General features: G+C 39.0%; 3 protein-coding genes across 3 annotated transcripts in view; all 3 read left to right on the top strand.

Moving 5' to 3' along the window:
* Window positions 1-22,797, top strand: part of LOC110494998 (hemicentin-2-like) — a 187,632-nt gene that overhangs the window by 8,602 nt on the left and 156,233 nt on the right. The window contains exon 2 of the mRNA XM_036949060.1: window positions 21,823-21,866. The gene's annotated coding sequence lies outside the window, so the exon portion shown is untranslated. The remainder of the gene's footprint in view (window positions 1-21,822; window positions 21,867-22,797) is intronic.
* LOC118940324 (sialoadhesin-like) lies at window positions 3,771-8,122 on the top strand. Its single transcript, XM_036949071.1, has 8 exons — window positions 3,771-3,791; window positions 3,883-4,170; window positions 6,004-6,267; window positions 6,480-6,573; window positions 6,944-6,983; window positions 7,161-7,241; window positions 7,378-7,458; window positions 7,600-8,122. The coding sequence occupies exons 1-8, from the start codon at window positions 3,776-3,778 to the stop codon at window positions 7,621-7,623; spliced, it is 888 nt and encodes a 295-aa protein (XP_036804966.1). The 5' UTR covers window positions 3,771-3,775; the 3' UTR covers window positions 7,624-8,122.
* Window positions 22,075-22,797, top strand: part of LOC118940320 (titin-like) — a 61,957-nt gene continuing 61,234 nt past the window's right edge. The window contains exon 1 of the mRNA XM_036949066.1: window positions 22,075-22,716. Coding sequence (XP_036804961.1) covers window positions 22,662-22,716 — 55 coding nt within the window. The 5' untranslated portion in view covers window positions 22,075-22,661. The remainder of the gene's footprint in view (window positions 22,717-22,797) is intronic.

The following is a 22,797-nucleotide window of genomic DNA, read 5'->3' as shown; positions in this document are numbered from 1 at the left end:
CTGTAACAGGTAACATTCTATATCCTGGCAGTCCTGGAGTCACTCTGTCTGTAACAGGTAACGTGCTATATACTGGCAGTCCTGGAGTCACTCTGTCTGTAACAGGTAACATTCTATATACTGGCAGTCCTGGAGTCACTGTCTGTAACAGGTAACATTCTATATACTGGCAGTCCTGGAGTCACTCTGTCTGTTACAGGTAACATTCTATATACTGGCAGTCCTGGAGTCACTGTCTGTAACAGGTAACATTCTATATACTGGCAGTCCTGGAGTCACTCTGTCTGTAACAGGTAACATTCTATATACTGGCAGTCCTGGAGTCACTCTGTCTGTAACAGGTAACATTCTATATCCTGGCAGTCCTGGAGTCACTCTGTCTGTAACAGGTAACATTCTATATACTGACAGTCCTGGAGTCATTCTGTCTGTTACAGGTAACATTCTATTGTCTGATGTTCTGTTTAATCTTCATTAACCCTTTAGGTCTAGAAATGGTCTTGATTTGTATTAATCTAATAAAATAATGAGCTGGTGCACACCCATATAAAATGATTTAGTGTCGAGGTGCTGACTAACGGAGAATAATCTGGAAGCTGTAACAACAAAGAGAGTCACACTCCATATGTATAACCTCCCAGTCATTTGTTGCTTAAAAAACACCAACGTTTCGACATCACCTTCTTCAGGGTAAATGTATTGCATCATGTGACAACACTAGACAACAGGTGATTCAGGTTGATGTTGTCTACTCCAGACCTGCAGGTGAAGGTGACTCCTACATGGTGGGCAACGTCGAAGACACTGACCTGTAGCACCACCAGCTGTCCTCTGACTGGTAACCCCAACCTACATCTGGTACAAGAACGGACAGGTTGTAACTGAGAACACTTTACCCTACTCAGTCTACCCTAATGCTGTAGACAGCTACTCCTGTGCTGTAAAAGACCAAGAGGATCAGTCAGTTAAGAACAAATTCTTATTTTCAATGACGGCCTAGGAACAGTGGGTTAACTGCCTGTTCAGGGGCAGAACGACAGATTTGTACCTTGTCAGCTCGGGGGTTTGAACTCGCAACCTTCCGGTTACTAGTCCAACGCTCTAACCACTAGGCTACCCTGCCGCCCCTTACAGAACATGATGATATACTGGTAATACTACACTTACAGAACATTATGATATACTGGTAATACTACACTTACAGATCATTATGATATACTGGTAATACTACACTTACATGATGATATACTGGTAATACTACACTTACAGAACATTATGATATACTGGTAATACTACACTTACAGAACATTATGATATATACTGGTAATACTACACTTACAGAACATTATGATATACTGGTAATACTACACTTACATTATGATATACTGGTAATACTACACTTACAGAACATTATGATATACTGGTAATACTACACTTACAGAACATTATGACATACAGGTAATACTACACTTACAGAACATGTTAATATACTGGTAATACTACACTTACAGGACATTATGATATACTGGTAATACTACACTTACAGAACATTATGATATACTGGTAATACTACACTTACAGAACATTATGACATACAGGTAATACTACACTTACAGAACATGTTAATATACTGGTAATACTACACTTACAGGACATTATGATATACTGGTAATACTACACTTACAGAACATGTTAATATACTGGTAATACTACACTTACAGGACATTATGATATACTGGTAATACTACACTTACAGGACATTATGATATACTGGTAATACTACACTTACAGAACATTATGACATACAGGTAATACTACACTTACAGAACATGTTAATATACTGGTAATACTACACTTACAGAACATTATGATATACTGGTAATACTACACTTACAGAACATTATGACATACTGGTAATACTACACTTACAGAACATGATGATATACTGGTAATACTACACTTACAGATCATGTTAATATACTGGTAATACTACACTTACAGAACATTATGATATACTGGTAATACTACACTTACAGAACATTATGATATACTGGTAATACTACACTTACAGAACATTATGACATACTGGTAATACTACACTTACAGAACATTATGATATACTGGTAATACTACACTTACATAACATTATGATATACTGGTAATACTACACTTACAGAACATGTTAATATACTGGTAATACTACACTTACAGAACATTATGATATACTGGTAATACTACACTTACAGAACATTATGATATATACTGGTAATACTACACTTACAGATCATGTTAATATACTGGTAATACTACACTTACAGAACATTATGATATACTGGTAATACTACACTTACATTATGATATACTGGTAATACTACACTTACAGAACATTATGATATACTGTCACTACTTTATCTCTAGTTGTAGGAGGTTGAAATGATGAGGTTTGTTTTTTTATGTTGTTATTCTCTCTTCATTCAGACCTGCAGGTGAAGGTGACTCCTGGCACCCTGACAGAAGGATCATGGGTTACACTGACATGTAGCACCACCTGTACTCTGACTGAAATCCCCAACCCCACCTACATCTGGTACAAGAATGGAGAAGAGCTATTTTCTGACTCCTCTCCCCAGTATCAATACTCAGTCAGTAGAGGAGGTTCTGACAGCTACTCCTGTGCCTTAAGAGACCCTGACAAACTCAGCTCTCCTGAAGTCACAGTGGGTGAGTGTTGTGATTTACCTCCAGAGTTTTACCTCCAGAGATTTCCTCTCTTATGGTAAACAGACTTGATATTTTCAGTCAATTCAGATTACTGATTTATAAGTAACTATAGCTCATTACTATATAACATGTTAGTCATACTGAGATCATAAAAATAAGCTAATATAATCACCATCTTCAACATCATCATCATGTGCTTCATCATTTGTTCCAGATACTTCTTCTCTGAGCTGCTTAAGGGTGACCTACACCAGTAGAGGCATCTGTTCCTTGATACCATCAGTGGACCTGCCTTGCACTACCATATATCCCACAGGTTAGACTCTGTTATCTTTAAGTCTGGTAGAGTCATTGTGTCAACTACAGAAGGAAACCAGAAAGTGTGTTTTTATATGCTCTCATTCAGACCTGCAGGTGAAGGTGACTCCTGACACAAAGGCATGGAAGAGGACACTGACCTGTAGCACCACCTGTACTCTGACTGACAACCCCACCTACATCTGGTACAGGAATGGGCAGTCTCTTGCTTGGCTCACTTCCCATCAACACTCTGTCTGGAATTCTGAAACAGAAAGTTACTCCTGTGCTGTTAAAGGCCATGAGGATCTCCGCTCTCCTGCAGTGTGTGAGTCTGGATTCTATTTGGATCATTTGTAGCTAACCTTTCTTTATAACAAAGTAAGACAACTTGCAAACTTCAAGGTATATCTGAACAAAACTATTTAATGTATTTTCAGGTATTCAGGGTCACAACTGCTGGAGGGTGACTTACACCAAGAGGAGAATCTGTGTCTTGAAGGGCTCCACAGTGAACATATCCTGCTCTTACACTCATCCCACTAGTTATATAGAACAAGGTTCATTCTGGTTTACAGAGAAAGACCCTGTAGATGTCAGGTCATATCCAGAGTATGCAGGTCGTGTGGAGTACAATAGGAACACAGAGAACCACCACACCATGACAATAACACACCTGACAGAGAATGACTCGGCTGAATACAAATTCAGATTAATAACAACAAACGAGGGGAGATTTTCTGTCTTTCCTGGTGTGATGTTGACTGTCACAGGTAATACTTCACCTACAGTTGTTACTGTAATAGGACAAGTCTAATCACATGACAAGCCAGTCTGGAGTCAAATATGACTGTTTCCTCTTAGATATCCTGTTGGAGATGGATCCTACGTCTGTGTCAGAGGGGGAGAGAGTCACACTGAGATGTAGAACCCAATGTACAGTCAGTCTCAACCCCACCTACATCTGGTACAAGAACGGACAAAGTCTGACCAACCCAATCACTAGTTATAACAGCCTGATCCTAGACCCAGTCAACAGTTATAACAGCCTGATCCTAGATCCTGTCAGCAGTGAGGATGCAGGGAACTACTCCTGTGCTGTAGAAGGCTTAGAGAGAATCCTCTCACCAGAAGAGACTCTCACTGTCAGATGTGAGTACATGGGGTGTTGATATATCTACAGTGAAAGTCATTGATATCATCTCTGTAATACATGGTTCTACATGTCAGTATAATATACTAATCTCTACTAATTTACATAATCTCTGTAATACATGGTTCTACATGTCAGTGTAATATACTAATCTCTACTAATTTACATCATCTCTGTAATACATGGTTCTACAGTCAGTGTAATTTACTAATCTATACTAATTTACATCATCTCTGTAATACATGGTTCTACATGTCAGTGTAATATACTAATCTCTACTAATTTACATCATCTCTGTAATACATGGTTCTACATGTCAGTGTAATATACTAATCTCTACTAATTTACATCATCTCTGTAATACATGGTTCTACATGTCAGTGTAATATACTAATCTCTACTAATTTACATCATCTCTGTAATACATGGTTCTACAGTCAGTGTAATATACTAATCTCTACTAATTTACATAATCTCTGTAATACATGGTTCTACATGTCAGTGTAATATACTAATCTATACTAATTTACATCATCTCTGTAATACATGGTTCTACATGTCAGTGTAATATACTAATTTACATCATCTCTGTAATACATGGTTCTACATGTCAGTGTAATATACTAATTTACATAATCTCTGTAATACATGGTTCTACATGTCAGTGTAATATACTAATCTATACTAATTTACATCATCTCTGTAATACATGGTTCTACATGTCAGTGTAATATACTAATTTACATCATCTCTGTAATACATGGTTCTACATGTCAGTGTAATATACTAATCTCTACTAATTTACATCATCTCTGTAATACATGGTTCTACATGTCAGTGTAATATACTAATCTATACTAATTTACATCATCTCTGTAATACATGGTTCTACATGTCAGTGTAATATACTAATCTATACTAATTTACATCATCTCTGTAATACATGGTTCTACATGTCAGTGTAATATACTAATCTCTACTAATTTACATCATCTCTGTAATACATGGTTCTACATGTCAGTGTAATATACTAATCTATACTAATTTACATCATCTCTGTAATACATGGTTCTACATGTCAGTGTAATATACTAATCTATACTAATTTACATCATCTCTGTAATACATGGTTCTATATGTCAGTGTAATATACTAATCTCTACTAATTTACATCATCTCTGTAATACATGGTTCTACATGTCAGTGTAATATACTAATTTACATCATCTCTGTAATACATGGTTCTACATGTCAGTGTAATATACTAATCTATACTAATTTACATCATCTCTGTAATACATGGTTCTACATGTCAGTGTAATATACTAATCTCTACTAATTTACATCATCTCTGTAATACATGGTTCTACAGTCAGTGTAATATACTAATCTCTACTAATTTACATCATCTCTGTAATACATGGTTCTACATGTCAGTGTAATATACTAATCTCTACTAATTTACATCATCTCTGTAATACATGGTTCTACATGTCAGTGTAATATACTAATCTATACTAATTTACATCATCTCTGTAATACATGGTTCTACAGTCAGTGTAATATACTAATCTATACTAATTTACATCATCTCTGTAATACATGGTTCTACATGTCAGTGTAATATACTAATCTATACTAATTTACATCATCTCTGTAATACATGGTTCTACATGTCAGTGTAATATACTAATCTCTACTAATTTACATCATCTCTGTAATACATGGTTCTACATGTCTGTGTAATATACTAATCTCTACTAATTTACATCATCTCTTGCTTCCTTACATGTTATATGAGTTCTTATTTGTTCTGTCATCTTCAACACCAGATGGTCCAAGGAACACCTCAGTGTCAGTCAGTCCTTCTGGTGAAATAGTGGAGGGCAGTTCAGTGACTCTGACCTGCAGCAGTGATGCCAACCCACCTGTGGACAAATACACCTGGTACAAGAAGAACGTAACCTCACCAAAAGCATCAGGACAGAGTTACAGCATCACTAACATCATCTCTGAGGACAGAGGAGAATATTACTGTGAGGCCCAGAATAGAAAAGGATCTATGAACTCTACAGCTCTGATGATCATTGTAGCAGGTAAAGTTACATCTTCAATACTTCAATACAAAATGATGTTCAATAAGAAATGATGTTTCAAGGTGATCTTCTTCTAGTTTGCCTCATTACACTTTGGTTTATAACTATACATAGGCTTCTATATACAAGTATTACATTAATGTCCTGTATTGCTGTATATTCATTTTCACTTCATAATAACCTGTACTCATATCATCTATATTATCTTTTAGGAAAACAGACCTCAGTTGTGACTGCAGCTGTAGGAATCATCATAGTGGTGCTTCTGGTTCTCATCCTCTGTCTCTCTGGATTCATGTGGTTCAGGTGAATGAAAATAGATATTTGTTTTATTCTTTCACCTTAGCACACTGATTTATTATTAACTTAATTCCTTCATTGAGTTATAGGCCCAATGCCCTTAACCACGAGGCCACCTGGGGTGGCAGGTAGCTTAGTGGTTAGAGCGCTGAACTTGCAACCAAGATTGAATCTCTGAGCTGAAAATATAAAAATCTGTTGTTCTGCCTCTGAACAAGACAGTTAACCCACTGTTCCTAGGCTGTCATTGTAAATAAGAGTTTGTTCTTAACTGACTTGCCAAGTTAAATAAAGGTAAAAAAAACTGTTAAAATGTATTTGTAATATATCAACTTACTTACTTACAGAGCAGAACTCACTCTGTCCATCATTACAGGAGATCCACAGGAGGAAGTGATGCCACAGCAGACACACAGGTGATTCTATTAGTTGCAACAGGGTTTCAGCTGTGTCGTGCTGGGCAAGAAACTAAATGTTTACCCAGGGGGTTACAACTCCATTTTCATTCATTTACGGTGACAGTCTCTTTCATACTATTTTCATTGTTCTCTCTCTCTCTCTCTCTCTGTCTCTCTGTCTCTCTCTCTCCACAGAGTGTCCGTCCTGACTGTAACAGTGACACGTACACAGGTCTGAACATGAGGACCATGTCCCCTGACTACGACACTCTGATAGTAAGTCTATTTTAATGAATTTGGTTTAGAATAAATTATGGAAAGACTGGGGTTTCAAATAACTCATGCATTTCCTCTCTCCCTCCCTCTCCTTCTCCCACTCTCTCTTTCTCGCTCTCTCTCTTTCTGTCCACAGAGTGTCCATCCTGACCCTAACAGTGATACGTACACACCTCTGAACATGAAGACCAGGTCACCAGAGTATGACACCCTGGCAGTAAGTGTGTGTGTGTGTGTGTGTGTGTGTGTGTGTGTGTGTGTGTGTGTGTGTGTGTGTGTGTGTGTGTGTGTGTGTGTGTGTGTGTGTGTGCGTATAACATGTTTAGTGGGAGTGCTACTTCAGTATCTCTCTTTTCAGAATGTGAGGGGAATCTCCCACTGAAGAGAAGCAACACCGAACCTGGACTGAAGAGAACAACCACAGATTCTGGACTGAAGAGAAGCACCACAGAACCTGGACTGAAGAGAATCATCACAGATCCTGGACTGAAGAGAACCACCACAGAACCTGGACTGAAGAGAAGCACCACAGATCCTGGACTGAAGAGAACAACCAACATTGAACCTGGACTGAAGAGAAGACCACAGATCCTGGACTGAAGAGAACAACCAACATTGAACCTGGACTGAAGAGAAGCACCACAGAACCTGGACGGAAGAGAAGCACCACAGAACCTGGATGGAAGAGAACCACCACAGATCCTGGACTGAAGAGAAGCACCACAGATTCCGGACTGAAGAGAAGCACCAACATTGATCCTGGACTGAAGAGAAGCACCAACATTGAACCTGGACTGAAGAGAACCACCAACATTGAACCTGGACTGAAGAGAACCACCAACATTGAACCTGGACTGAAGAGAACCACCAACATTGAACCTGGACTGAAGAGAACCACCAACATTGAACCTGGACTGAAGAGAACCACCAACATTGAACCTGGACTGAAGAGAACCACCAACATTGAACCTGGACTGAAGAGAACCACCAACATTGAACCTGGACTGAAGAGAACCACCAACATTGAACCTGGACTGAAGAGAACCACCAACATTGAACCTGGACTGAAGAGAAGCACCAACATTGAACCTGGACTGAAGAGAAGCACCAACATTGAACCTGGACTGAAGAGAAGCACCAACATTGAACCTGGACTGAAGAGAAGCACCAACATTGAACCTGGACTGAAGAGAAGCACCAACATTGAACCTGGACTGAAGAGAACCACCAACATTGAACCTGGACTGAAGAGAACCACCAACATTGAACCTGGACTGAAGGTTCCAATACAAAACGAGACCTTACACCTCTATTCTATTGCTGCCATATCTAGAAGTTTTTACACACCATGAACTTTAACTTTTCAGTAAATACTGGAATATATATTTTGGAATGGAATATATTGATGATAAATGAGATGGGTTATATTTTGATGTAAATCTGTTTACTATCTTTAGTTTTATTTCTGATCTTTCTATGGGATGTTGCCATATACAGATGTTTTATAACATCAATAGTCCTACTTTCCTCAGCAACTAATTTGGATCATATTGACAACAGCTTTTTAATATTTTTAGCTCTTGGGCCAAGTTTCTCCAGATGTTTTTCATGATGATTAACTTTGTATTGCTGTCAGATATTATTACTAATTTTATATTACGTAGTACAATATTGTTCCGTCATGATATATTTTTTATTTTAAAATAAATGTAATCAGTCCGTTATTATAATTTCCAACATTTTGGTAGGCTATTTGTTAGTCAACTTGTCTATCATTTCTAAATACATGCAGTAGCGACACGTCATTCAGGGCAGCTGAGGCAGAGCTAAATCTGTTTTCAGCAACATGGTTAGCTTTTTTTGTTGCTTGTTTTGCATATTTTGAAATTAATACGTGAAACATATCAGTTTGCAAATAAAGTTAATAAATAAATAAAGCATTGAGTTAATAAAGTCGCATAGAAACATGGTCTCTTTTTTCCTTTCTTTAGTTAAGGCAGCTCCAAAATGAAGGTGTTGCAGCCTAGCTCAGTGCTTTCTGTGGTGGTGGGGCAGCCAGCATAAAATACGGAGCGTAGGGGTTGGTAATGTTCTCTAGTTGTGCTGTGATTGGCTCAGTGTTCTGTCACTCATGGGGACACTACTTCACCGCAAAATCTATTGGTAGAGGTGAAATGTCAAGCCCCTTGGGTGCTGCCATAGAATTACAGTAGAAATGCCCATCCAACAAGGCTCAAGGTCATTGGCTTCGACAAAATTACATCAAATCTCATTAAATCTACCGTAGCTTTGATTGGACTGATTGGACAAACTTTCAAAATCTTAGCTGGCAAGCTAGACAAGCAGTCATCATCATGCATCAAGTCGACAATCTACTGACAAATCCTTATCAATCCTTGTCATATGAAATTATAGATAAAATGTATCAGTGCTCATTGGCCATTGGACATAAACATTAAAAAACAAGTTGGAAAAAATCACAAATTCAACAATTAGTGCTAAGGCAGCACTGCAGGCCCGGGTTTGATCCCGGACTGTTACAACCGGCTGTGACCGGGAGACCTATGAGGCGGAGCACAATTGTCCCAGGGTCATCTGGGTTAGGGGAGGGTTTAGCCGGCCAGGATGTCCTTGTCTCATCATGCTCTAGTAACTCCTTGTGGCCTGGCGCCTGCAAGCTGACGTCGGTTGTCAGTTAAACAGTGTTTCCTGCGACACATTGGTGCCTGCTGTTTGTCCTCCTGTCCAAGGGGTGGAGCTGGAGAGCACCAGGCTGGTGATCAGGTACCTAGACCACTGGATGCAGAGAACCCCTCACTCTCCTCAGAAGACCAACCCTATAGGCCTCAACAACTCCTCAGCCTCCCAGTACGCCTCCACATGGTAAGGACATCCGGCTTTGAGGAGAATATTACTGTGAGGCTGAGAATACAATTGCATCTATGAACTCTGCAGCTCTGATGATCATTGTAGGAAGTAAAGTTTCATCCTTAAAATATATAATAATATAATAATATAATATAATTTCAAGATAAATCTTAATAATTATACTTTGGATTAGTACACTTTTGTTAATAATTACAGGTTTGTTTATAAAATCCCCAAGTATTAACAAGTATTACATTGATATTCTATTTTATTATCATAATAATATTCAGTTCATTAGAACATAATGTGTTCTCATATCATCCATATTTTATTTTAGGGAAACAGACCTCAGTTCTGACTGCAGCTGTAGGAATCACAGTGGTTCTGGTTCTCATCCTCTGTCACTCTGGCTTCAGGTGCGTTTTGAGGATGAGGATGTCCACTACGCTGCTGTGAAATTCAACCTCCCCAGTGCTGCCACCCAGTGAGCATATTCTGCATTAAGGTCATTCATATGCTGCTGTTTATTGTAGGAGATGTCATCAATAAGCAAAACAGTTGACCCTTTGAGACCACTATGAACCCAAACTATGAACCCAACAATGGACATCTCAGGACAGTTACTATGACATGTCTATAATGAGGGAGTGACGTGATGATGGTTTTGAGGAACTGTTTTCTGTTCCAAATGGCACCCTATTCCCTATTTAGTGCACTACTTTAGACAGAGCCCTATAGGGTGCCACCATTTGGGACGATGTCTTTGTTTCATTGTTGTTTCTCTCTTCAGACCCGCAGCAGCACAAGCAGCTGAGGAGGACTCCTCTGTTCTCTACAGTACAGTCAATAAACCCTGAACCAAGAAGACCCAAACACAACAAACCCAGAACCAAGAAGATCTGAATGCAACAAACCCTGGACCAAGAAGACCTGAACACAACAAACCCACAACCAAGAAGACCCCAACGCAACAAACCCTGAACCAAGAAGACCCGAACGCAACAAACCCACAACCATGAAGACCCCAACACAACAAACCCAGAACCATGAAGATCTGAATCCAACAAACCCAGAAAGAAGAAGACCTGAACAGAACAAGTTTAATGTGTTTATATGGGCTATAAGTAAAGGAGTGTTAATTGCTTTTGTAGTATTTTTTCAAAAAAGGGGAAGTGAAATTTAAAATCAAATAGCTAAATGATCCACGGTATGACCACCTTAAAACAATTCCATATGTCAGCTAGTGGAACCCCTCCAAACCCCCCCAGACTTTTAGAGGTTCAGAATCCCAGTGTCAGAGGGAACAATGACCAGCACCTAGACACATACATCAAATCAAATCTAATTGTATTTGTCAAGTTTGAAATGGTTAAGGACACGCTCTTAAGCAACAATGCAGTTGTTTATATGTAAGAAAATATTAGATTTCTTTAAATAAAAAATGCTAAAAATAACTATATAAATCACACAATAACATTTCAATAACGAAGCAGCAATAAACATTTACATGAAAGATTATTCATTGTCATTTTCAAAAAACACACATCATGCAGACTCAATGGGACACAATAATCACAGACAGACAGACAGACAGACAGACAGACAGACAGACAGACAGACAGACAGACAGACAGACAGACAGACAGACAGACAGACTTAGCTATATGCATGTCAGGGTCCACTTTGGGTCCATTGCTCTGAAGATCAGTGAGCTGAAAACATCTCTTTCACACAAGAACACACTGGAAGCTCAGAGCAGCTTGCCTTGGCCTTGGCATAATGACAGCTCACTGTTGTCTGTTGTTTCTAGCTAGCTAATGTTGATAGCTAAATCTTAGCTAGCTAGCTAGCTCACAAGCTAACTATGGGGTCTTGCTGTAATTCAGAGGCAGCGCATCATATTGTTCACAATCCAGTACATTCAGAGTAGCTGTGTGATGCACAAAAATACTTTATCGCTGAATAACAGCAGCTTCATGTAGCTAACAAGCTAGTTGAGATCACTAGTTCACTCAATACAACCGCCAGTTCAACATAAGTCCCAATAACAGTATTTTTACGTGCGTGACTGTTTTATTCTATGTATTTTTTTTTTACATTTTCTACCTTCTATTTTAGATATTTTCATCAGACTAGTAGGGACATATGAGGCCTGGAGGCTGCAGTAATGTTGAGTTGTCAGTAGGGAGAGCTCTAGTCTAGAACACTGGAACCAAAGACACTCCCCTTTCATCTGTTCTGGAACCTTCAGTACCAGCTGATGAGGAGTGATGGGAATGGGTCACATTTTGTCTCTTGTAAAACATGTAGGTCCACTCCTCAAATAAAGAAATGTAACTACAGTATTCTGACTTTAGACCATTTTCTATTTAGATACAGTAACATCGCTTATGTGACATGTTGTTCCTGCATGTTAATGCCCTGACTAGGCTACTTTAAAATGTATCAACCACATAATTCACACCGGCTGCGCCTGCTTCTACTAACACTTACAGTAGACTACTTCTTGTTTCCACGCAGTGACAGTAAGTTGACTAACTGTTCAAGACCTCTACCCTTCACTTCACTCTGTAAGTACACTTGACAATATCTTGAAATATAGTTTTAGTTTTGATGTTTTTAGCCAAACATCACATGACTTCCTGTATCTTTGTACTTGTTGGTTTATATTGAACTGTGTTTTGGTTGTTACATCAGGGCCTGTATTCATAAAGTGTCTCAGATGGTCCATATAATTATGATCTAAAAGGCTAAACTGATCCCAGATCAGCTCTCCTACTCTGATACACTTTGTGAATACTGACCCTGGACTGTGGTTTCATGTGTTTAGTTTAGATCAGTTTATTCATTTACATGTTTAAAACATGATCAGTAGAGTTTACCAGTAACACCCAGATCTCCATTCAATAGGGTCATGTTCACTGTCATAAAACAGGGTCAAGAATAACTGTGTACGTCAGGCTACATTAGACTATACAGTATATGGACAGCAGCAGTCAATACAGCAGACTATGGTGATACTGATTCCTCTGCTAACTAATGATACTACTGTATACAAGTGTAACATAATATTTATTTATTTAACCAGGCAAGTCAGTTAAGAACTGATTTTTATTTTCAATGATGGCCTAGGAACAGTGGGTTAACTGCCTGTTCAGGGGCAGAACAACAGATTTGTACTTTGTCAGCTTGGGGGTTTGAACTTGCTACCTTCCAGTTGAGGGTCCAACACTCTAACCACTAGGCTACCCTAGCCCCAAAAATATGATAGTGGAATGTTGTACTACTACAGACATCAGTGTTTGTGTGATTAAATGTGACTTTGTCAAGTAGTCAGTGTTGTGTTTCACCATTCTATCTGATGTATTGTCAGTTTGTAATGTTGTTATTAGCCCAACATTATTGAGGGCATTATTATTAGGATGGTGCAGTAATGTTGAGATGCCAGTAGGAGGAGCTCTAGTCTAGAACACTGGAACCTTCAGTACCACTTTGATGCAGCTGATGAGGAGTGTAAATTGAATGTGTTTGTAGAATAGAATGAATGACATCATGGAACTGACCAAATGTGAATGGAACTTTGACCTGTTCCATGTAGAACTCAGAGGGACAAGGCAACACATTCTAAGATATTATAAACATTCCATATAGAATAGTCAACATATTGTTAACATGGTTCTGTATTTATATAAAAGTGGAAATGGGGGACATTTTGTCCATTATAGAATTGTAGGGCCCATTTTAATACAGTAACCTCCCTGCTCTGACATGATGTTCTAGTCGTCATGCATGTTAATGTCTTAAAGAGGAAGAAAGGACTGTTCTGTATCAGCTACTTGTGTCCTGACTACATAAATATGTATCAACCACAGAACTGACACTTACTAGCAGTTGCCACACACTACCAGTAAGTTGACTCACTGTACAAGACCTCTCCCCTTCCCTTCACTCTGCAGGTACTCTAGACAATATCTTGAAATATAGTTTTGGGTTATTTGTTTTTAGTAATAAGTCATATACTTGACGGTAATATATCATTGTACTTCTTGTTATGTTTTGAGTTGTGTTTTGGTTGTTACATCAGGTTCAGTATTCATGAAGTGTCTCAGTGTAGGAGTGTTGATCTACATAGAGATGAGATGATTAACCAGGGTAAAATAGACATGTAAACAAACTATTTAACACTGCAGTGTGTGTGTGTGCGGGGGATTTGTACACTGCTAGACATGACCACCTTGTTAACCTGATAGCCAGCCAGGTGAGACAAGTATTCTCACCAACAGCACACATGCATAAACATTATTTTGCAAAGGGACACCTCATTAGCGCTGGAGAAGATGGCTGCTGTTTTATGGGATCTTAAAAACTTATTTGGGATAGGGGGCAGTATTCGGAAATTTTAATGAATGAGGTGCCCAAAGTAAACTGCCTGTTACTCAGGCCCAGAAACTAGGATATGCATATACAGTGGGGAGAATAAGTAATTGATACACTGCCGATTTTGCAGGTTTTCCTACTTACAACGCATGTAGAGGTCTGTAATTTTTATCATAGTTACACTTCAACTGTGAGAGACGGAATCTAAAACAAAAATCCAGAAAATCACATTGTATGATTTATAAGTAATTCATTTGCATTTTATTGCATGACATAAGTATTTGATCATCTACCAACCAGTAAGAATTCCGGCTCTCACAGACCTGTTAGTTTTTCTGTAGGAAGCCCTCCTGTTCTCCACTCATTACCCGTTTTAACTGCACCTGTTTGAACTCGTTACTTGTATAAAAGACATCTGTCCACACACTCAATCAAACAGACTCCAACCTCTCCACAATGGCCAAGACCAGAGAGTCTTGTGGTGGTGGGTTGGGTTAAGGAGAAGAATTAACATGAGACACAGTGATGGTAGGTTGTGTTTAGGAGTAGTACTAACATGAGACACAGTGATGGTGGGTTGTGTTTAGGAGTAGTATTAACTTGAGACACAGTGATGGTGTGTTGTGTTTAGGAGTAGTATTAACATGATACACAGTGATGGTGGGTTGTGTTTAGGAGTAGTATTAACATGAGACACAGTGATGGTGGGTTGTGTTTAGGAGTAGTATTAACATGAGACACAGTGATGGTGGGTTGTGTTTAGGAGTAGTATTAACATGAAACACAGTGATGGTGGGTTGTGTTTAGGAGTAGTATTAACATGAGACACAGTGATGGTGGGTTGTGTTTAGGAGTAGTATTAATATGAGACACAGTGATGGTGGGTTGTGTTTAGGAGTAGTCTCAACATGAGACACAGTGATGGTGGGTTGTGTTTAGGAGTAGTATTAACATGAGACACAGTGATGGTGGGTTGTGTTTAGGAGTAGTATTAACATGAAACACAGTGATGGTGGGTTGTGTTTAGGAGTAGTATTAACATGAGACACAGTGATGGTGGGTTGTGTTTAGGAGTAGTATTAACATGAGACACAGTGATGGTGGGTTGTGTTTAGGAGTAGTATTAACATGAGACACAGTGATGGTGGACTGTGTTTAGGAGTAGTATTAACATGAGACACAGTGAAAGTGGGTTGTGTTTAGGAGTAGTATTAACAAGAGACACAGTGATGGTGGACTGTGTTTAGGAGTAGTATTATCATGAGACACAGTGATGGTGGGTTGTGTTTAGGAGTAGTATTAACATGAGACACAGTGATGGTGGGTTGTGTTTAGGAGTAGTATTAACATGAGATAGTGATGGAGGGTTGTGTTTAGGATTAGTATTAACATGAGACAGTGATGGTGGGTTGTGTTTAGGAGTAGTATTAACATGAGACACAGTGATTGTGGGTTGTGTTTAGGAGTAGTATTAACATGAGACACAGTGATGGTGGGTTGTGTTTAGGAGTAGTATTAACATGAGACAGTGATGGAGGGTTGTGTTTAGGAGTAGTATTAACATGAGACAGTGATGGTGGGTTGTGTTTAGGAGCAGTATTAACATGAGACACAGTGATGGAGGGTTGTGTTTAGGAGTAGTATTAACATGAGACAGTGATGGTGGGTTGTGTTTAGGAGTAGGAGTTGGGTGGCTGATATTCAGAGCTTAATAATTAGCCAAATTGATTAGTCACATGAATCAGGACTAATTAAGTTGATACAACGGCCTGTTTTACAAATGGTAGACCTACAACATAGATGGGCATTCCTAAAATTACATTTCAGACAACACAGTACTTACCTCAGTAAGCACCGTCCAACACGGACACCTTTTGGATGGTGTTTTTGTGCATTCCAGACCGGCCCTGATTTCCACGTTCACGGAAGTTGGTTTTTGGTCTGGTCCGGACCAAATCTGAACCAATCATAGACGTCTGTGTTTGTTTGAGATTTTGCCCGGTCGGGACCAGCTTTCATTTGGCCCAAACAAAGATGTCTATAAATCACCTCTTTTCATCTTTCATTCAGAACCTAACAGGACAGGTCAAAGTAAAATAGACAATATGGTCTGGATAACCAGGATAGTCACTGCTGTCCAGGAGATTCATCCCGTGGGCTAAATTGTCATGATCAGTGGTTTCAAGTTTGTATCCTTCACTTGTTTTACTAAGCTCATCATAGTGAAAAATTAAGTATTTCTGGATTTGTTGCTGTGTAAACACATTGCAAATAGGCTCAGGATAACTCCTCCTGATAAAGTTGGGTGGCTGATATTCAGAGCTTAATAATTAGCTACATTGATTAGTCACAGGAATCAGGACTAATTAAGTTGATGAAATGGCCAGTTTTTACAAACGGTGGACCAAATGGATGGGCATTCATAAAATTCCATTGTGGCTGAAAATAAACAGGACTTCTGCAGAATTACACACACTGTGGTCCAACCAACAGCTCCACACAGAGAGCCAGAAGAGCTTTATTTCCTCCTTCCTGACTGCTGATGTGCTCTTAAAGTGGCAGCGCACGGTGAAGGCTCTGTGCAGGATTTCACCACAACATTAGACTATATATGGATATCAGGCTACATTAGACTATATATGGATAACAGGCTACATTAGACTATATACAGATAACAGGCTACATAAGAATATTTATAGATAACAGGCTACATTAGACTATATATGGATAACAGGCTACATTAGAATATGTATAGATAACAGGCTACATTAGAATATGTATAGATAACAGGCTACATGAGACTACAGTGCCTTGCGAAAATATTCGGCCCCCTTGAACTTTGCGACCTTTTGCCACATTTCAGGCTTCAAACATAAATATATAAAACTGTATTTTTTTGTGAATAATCAACAACAAGTGAGACACAATCATGAAGTGGAACGACATTTATTGGATATTTCAAACTTTTTTAACAAATCAAAAAGTGAAAAATTGGGCGTGCAAAATTATTCAGCCCCCTTAAGTTAATACTTTGTAGCGCCACCTTTTGCTGCGATTACAGCTGTAAGTCGCTTGGGGTATGTCTCTATCAGTTTTGCACATCGAGAGGCTGAAATGTTTTCCCATTCCTCCTTGCAAAACAGCTCGAGCTCAGTGAGGTTGGATGGAGAGCATTTCTGAACAGCAGTTTTCAGTTCTTTCCACAGATTCTCGATTGGATTCAGGTCTGAACTTTGACTTGGCCATTCTAACACCTGGATATGTTTATTTTTGAACCATTCCATTGTAGATTTTGCTTTATATTTTGGATCATTGTCTTGTTGGAAGACAAATCTCCGTCCCAGTCTCAGGTCTTTTGCAGACTCCATCAGGTTTTCTTCCAGAATGGTCCTGTATTTGGCTCCATCCATCTTCCCATCAATTTTAACCATCTTCCCTGTCCCTGCTGAAGAAAAGCAGGCCCAAACCATGATGCTGCCACCACCATGTTTGACAGTGGAGATGGTGTGTTCATTGTTGCCAAAAAGTTCAATTTTGGTTGCATCTGACCAGAGCACCTTCTTCCACATGTTTGGTGTGTCTCCCAGGTGGCTTGTGGCAAACTTTAAACAACACTTTTTATGGATATCTGTAAGAAATGGCTTTCTTCTTGCCACTCTTCCATAAAGGCCAGATTTGTGCAATATACGACTGATTGTTGTCCTATGGACAGAGTCTCCCACCTCAGCTGTAGATCTCTGCAGTTCATCCAGAGTGATCATGGGCCTCTTGGCTGCATCTCTGATCAGTCTTCTCCTTGTATGAGCTGAACGTTTAGAGGGACAGCCAGGTCTTGGTAGATTTGCAGTGGTCTGATACTCCTTCCATTTCAATTTTATCGCTTGCACAGTGCTCCTTGGGATGTTTAAAGCTTGGGAAATCTTTTTGTATCCAAATCCGGCTTTAAACTTCTTCACAACAGTATCTTGGACCTGCCTGGTGTGTTCCTTGTTCTTCATGATGCTCTCTGCGCTTTTAACGGACCTCTGAGACTATCACAGTGCAGGTGCATTTATACGGAGACTTGATTACACACAGGTGGATTGTATTTATCATCATTAGTCATTTAGGTCAACATTGGATCATTCAGAGATCCTCACTGAACTTCTGGAGAGAGTTTGCTGCACTGAAAGTAAAGGGGCTGAATAATTTTGCACGCCCAATTTTTCACTTTTTGATTTGTTAAAAAAGTTTGAAGTATCCAATAAATGTCGTTCCACTTCATGATTGTGTCTCACTTGTTGTTGATTCTTCACAAAAAATACAGTTTTATATCTTTATGTTTGAAGCCTGAAATGTGGCAAAAGGTCGCAAAGTTCAAGGGGGCCGAATACTTTCGCAAGGCACTGTATATATGGATAACAGGCTACATTAGAATATGTATAGATAACAGGCTACATTAGACTATACATGGATATCAGGCTACATTAGACTATACAGTATATGGACAGCAGCCGTCAATACAGCAGGCTATGGTGATGATGATACTGATTCCTCTGCTAACTAATGCTACTACCAGTACTGTACACAAGGGTCAACAGTGTAACATAATATGAATGTGGTATGTTGTAGTACTACAGACATCAGTGTTTGTGTGATTAAATGTGACTTTGTCAAGTAGTCAGTGTTGTGTTTCACCATTCTACCTGATGTATTGTCAGTTTGGGATGTTGTTATTAGCCCAACATTATTGAGGGCATTATTATTAGGATGGTGCAGTAATGTTGAGATGCCAGTAGGAGGAGCTCTAGTCTAGAACACTGGAACCTTCAGTACCACACTGATACAGCTGATGAGGAGAGTAAATTGAATGTGTTTGTAGAATAGAATGAATGACATCATGGAACTGACCAAATGTAAATGGAACTTTGACCTGTTCCATGTAGAACTCAGAGGGACAAGACAACACATTCTAAGATATTATAAACATTCCATATAGAATAGTCAACATATTGTTAACATGGTTCTGTATTTAAATAAAAGTGGAATTGGGGGACATTTTGTCCATTATAGAAATGTAGGGCCCATTTTAATACAGTAACCTCCCTTCTCTGATGTACTGGTCTGGTCGTCATGCATGTTAATGTCTTAAAGAGGAAGAAAGGACTGTTCTGCATCAGCTACTTGTGTTCTGACTACATAAATATGTATCAACCACAGAACTGACACTTACTAGCAGTTGCCACAAACTACCAGTAAGTTAACTCACTGTACAAGACCTCGCCCTTCACTTCACTCTGTAGGTACTCTAGACAATATCTTGAAATATAGTTTCTGGTTTTGTTTTCAGTCAAGTCATATTATTGAGGGTAATGTATCATTTTACTTCTTGTTATGTTTTGAGCTGTGTTTTGGTTGTTACATCAGGGTCTGTATTCATAAAGTGTCTCAGTGTAGGAGTGTTGATCTACGTAGAGATGAGATGATTAACCAGGGTAAAAAAAGACATGCAAAATAACAATTTAACACTGCAGTATGAGTGTGTGTGTGTGTGTGTGCGGGGGATTTGTACACTGCTAGACATGACCACCTTGTTAACCTGATAGCCAGCCAGGTGAGACAAGTATTCTCACCAACAGCACACATGCATAAACATTATTTTGCAAAGGGACACCTCGTTAGCGCTGGAGAAGATGGCTGCCGTTTTATGGGATCTTAAAAACTTATTTGGGATAGGGGGCAGTATTCTGAAATTTTAATGAATGAGGTGCCCAAAGTAAACTGCCTGTTACTCAGGCCCAGAAACTAGGATATGCATATACAGTGGGGAGAATCATTATTTGATACACTGCTGATTTTGCAGGTTTACCTACTTACAACGCATGTAGAGGTCTGTAATTGTTATCATAGGTACACTTCAACTGTGAGAGACGGAATCTAAAACAAAAAAACAGAAAATCACATTGTATGATTTATAAGTAATTCATTTGCATTTTATTGCATGACATAAGTATTTGATCACCTACCAACCAGTAAGAATTCCGGCTCTGACTGACCTGTTAGTTTTTCTTTAAGAAGCCCTCCTGTTCTCCACTCATTACCTGTATTAACTGCACCTGTTTGAACTCAATCAAACAGACTCCAACCTCTCCACAATGGCCAAGACCAGAGAGTCTTGTGGTGGTGGGTTGTGTTTAGGAGTAGTATTCACATGAGACACAGTGATGGTGGGTTGTGTTTAGGAGTAGTTTTAACATGAGACACAGTGATGGTGGGTTGTGTTTAGGAGTAGTATTAATAACATGAGACACAGTGATGATGGGTTGTGTTTAGGAGTAGTATTAACATGAGACACAGTGATGGTGGGTTGTGTTTAGGAGTAGTATTAACATGAGACACAGTGATGGTGGGTTGTGTTTAGGAGTAGTATTAACATGAGACACAGTGATGGTGGGTTGTGTTTAGGAGTAGTATTAACATGAGACACAGTGATGGTGGGTTGTGTTTAGGAGTAGTATTAACATGAGACACAGTGATGGTGGGTTGTGTTTAGGAGTAGTATTAACATGAGACACAGTGATGGTGGGTTGCGTTTAGGAGTAGTATTAACATGAGACCACCTGGAAAAATGGCTACCTCAGTATTTTACGCAAGATTTTCTGCGGGAGACACCATGTGACCACTACATATGGTCCCTTACGGCCATTCTTCAATGGAAATGCCTAAAAAGACGCCGCAATGTATTAGACACCTTGGGGAATACGTGAAAAACGTAAGTTCATTCGTAGCTCATTCACAGCCATATAAGGAGTCATTGGCATGAGGCGGTTTCAAAAAATGTGGCACTTCCTGGTTGGATTTTTTTCTGGGTTTCGCCTGTAACATCAATTCTGTGGCACTCACAGACAATATCTTTGCAGTTTTGGAAACGTCAAAGTGTTTTCTTTCCAAAGCTGTAAATTATATGCATAGTCGAGCATCTTTTCGTGACAAAATATCTTGTTTAAAACGGGAACGTTTTTCATCCAAACATTTTAATAGCGCCCCCTAATGCATAACTGGTTTTAATGTTATAAATAGTTTAGTCAACACATTGTTTACATGGTTCTGTATGTAGTATAAAAGACCACAGTGAAAATTGACACATTTTTAAAAATAAAATAAATATATGCCCAGACTTGTCTTTTTCACAATTTCTGTTCTATTACAGTAACAGCCCTTTTCTGGCGTGTTGGTCTGGTTGTCGTGGATGTTAATGTCTTTACTAAACAGGAAGGACAGTTCTGCATCCACTACTTGTGTTCCGACTGCTTTTATAAGGTTTCAACTCTTACTTCTTGTTTTCACTCACTACCAGACAGTTGACTCACTGTACAAGACCTCTCCTCTTCACTTCACTCTGTAAGTACTCTTGACAATATCTTGAAATATAGTTTTTGGTTATTTGTTTTTAGTCATAAGTCAAATACTTGAGGGTAATGTATCATTTGTGTGTGTGTGTGTGTGTGTGTGTGTGTGTGTGTGTGTGTGTGTGTGTGTGTGTGTGTGTGTGTGTGTGTGTGTGTGTGAGAGAGAAAGAGAGTGAGAGAGTGAAAGTCACTGGCTGTTTAGCCTCACAGCTTGAGGATAGGTGCTATCATTGAACCTGGTGGTCAGTCTTTAGTCACTGGCTGTTTAGCCTCACAGCTTGGGGATAGGTGCTATCATTGAACCTGGTGGTCAGTCTTTAGGCTGCTGTACAGATTGACGGACTGTAGAGGATTGAACATTTATCCTTCTATATTTGGGGTTCTGAGAATAAAACAGCTTCAGAACAATCAATGTAGAAATATGTGTTTACAGTTCAATAAGTGATTGTTGTTGTTGTTGTTTACAATGATGATGATGACTACTGTATATATTAGGAATTTATTTTTGCATCATGTCAGTTTAAGTAGACAGACGTAGACAGACATGCAACACATCACACACATTACATACATACATAGTGCAGTAGACTTACAGACAGACAGTATTCACATAGACAACCATTTAGCACAATACAACACAACACAATATGAGCCTGGTTCATTTTCAGTAATGAGGCCCTGTACCCCATTTACAGTTTCTACTTCAATGTATCAGGTGGAGTTATTCACCAGCTATAGAGTGAGTTGTTGTTTATGTTTCTAAGACTGCAGGGTGGGAGATGCAACAATGGCCTTGAGAACAGCAGGAAGTGTGTTGGTGGTCTTTCTCTGGTCTGTGACAGGTATGGTCTCATTCATAACTTATATGGTTGTCAATCTACAGACATGTGTATTACATTTGCTTGTGTTCTGTTAGGCATCTC

This window comes from Oncorhynchus mykiss, chromosome 17, assembly GCF_013265735.2.
Source record: "Oncorhynchus mykiss isolate Arlee chromosome 17, USDA_OmykA_1.1, whole genome shotgun sequence".
Taxonomy (NCBI): domain Eukaryota; kingdom Metazoa; phylum Chordata; class Actinopteri; order Salmoniformes; family Salmonidae; genus Oncorhynchus; species Oncorhynchus mykiss.
The sequence above is the reverse complement of the archived record's forward strand: the minus strand, read 5'-3'. Positions and strand labels throughout refer to the sequence as shown.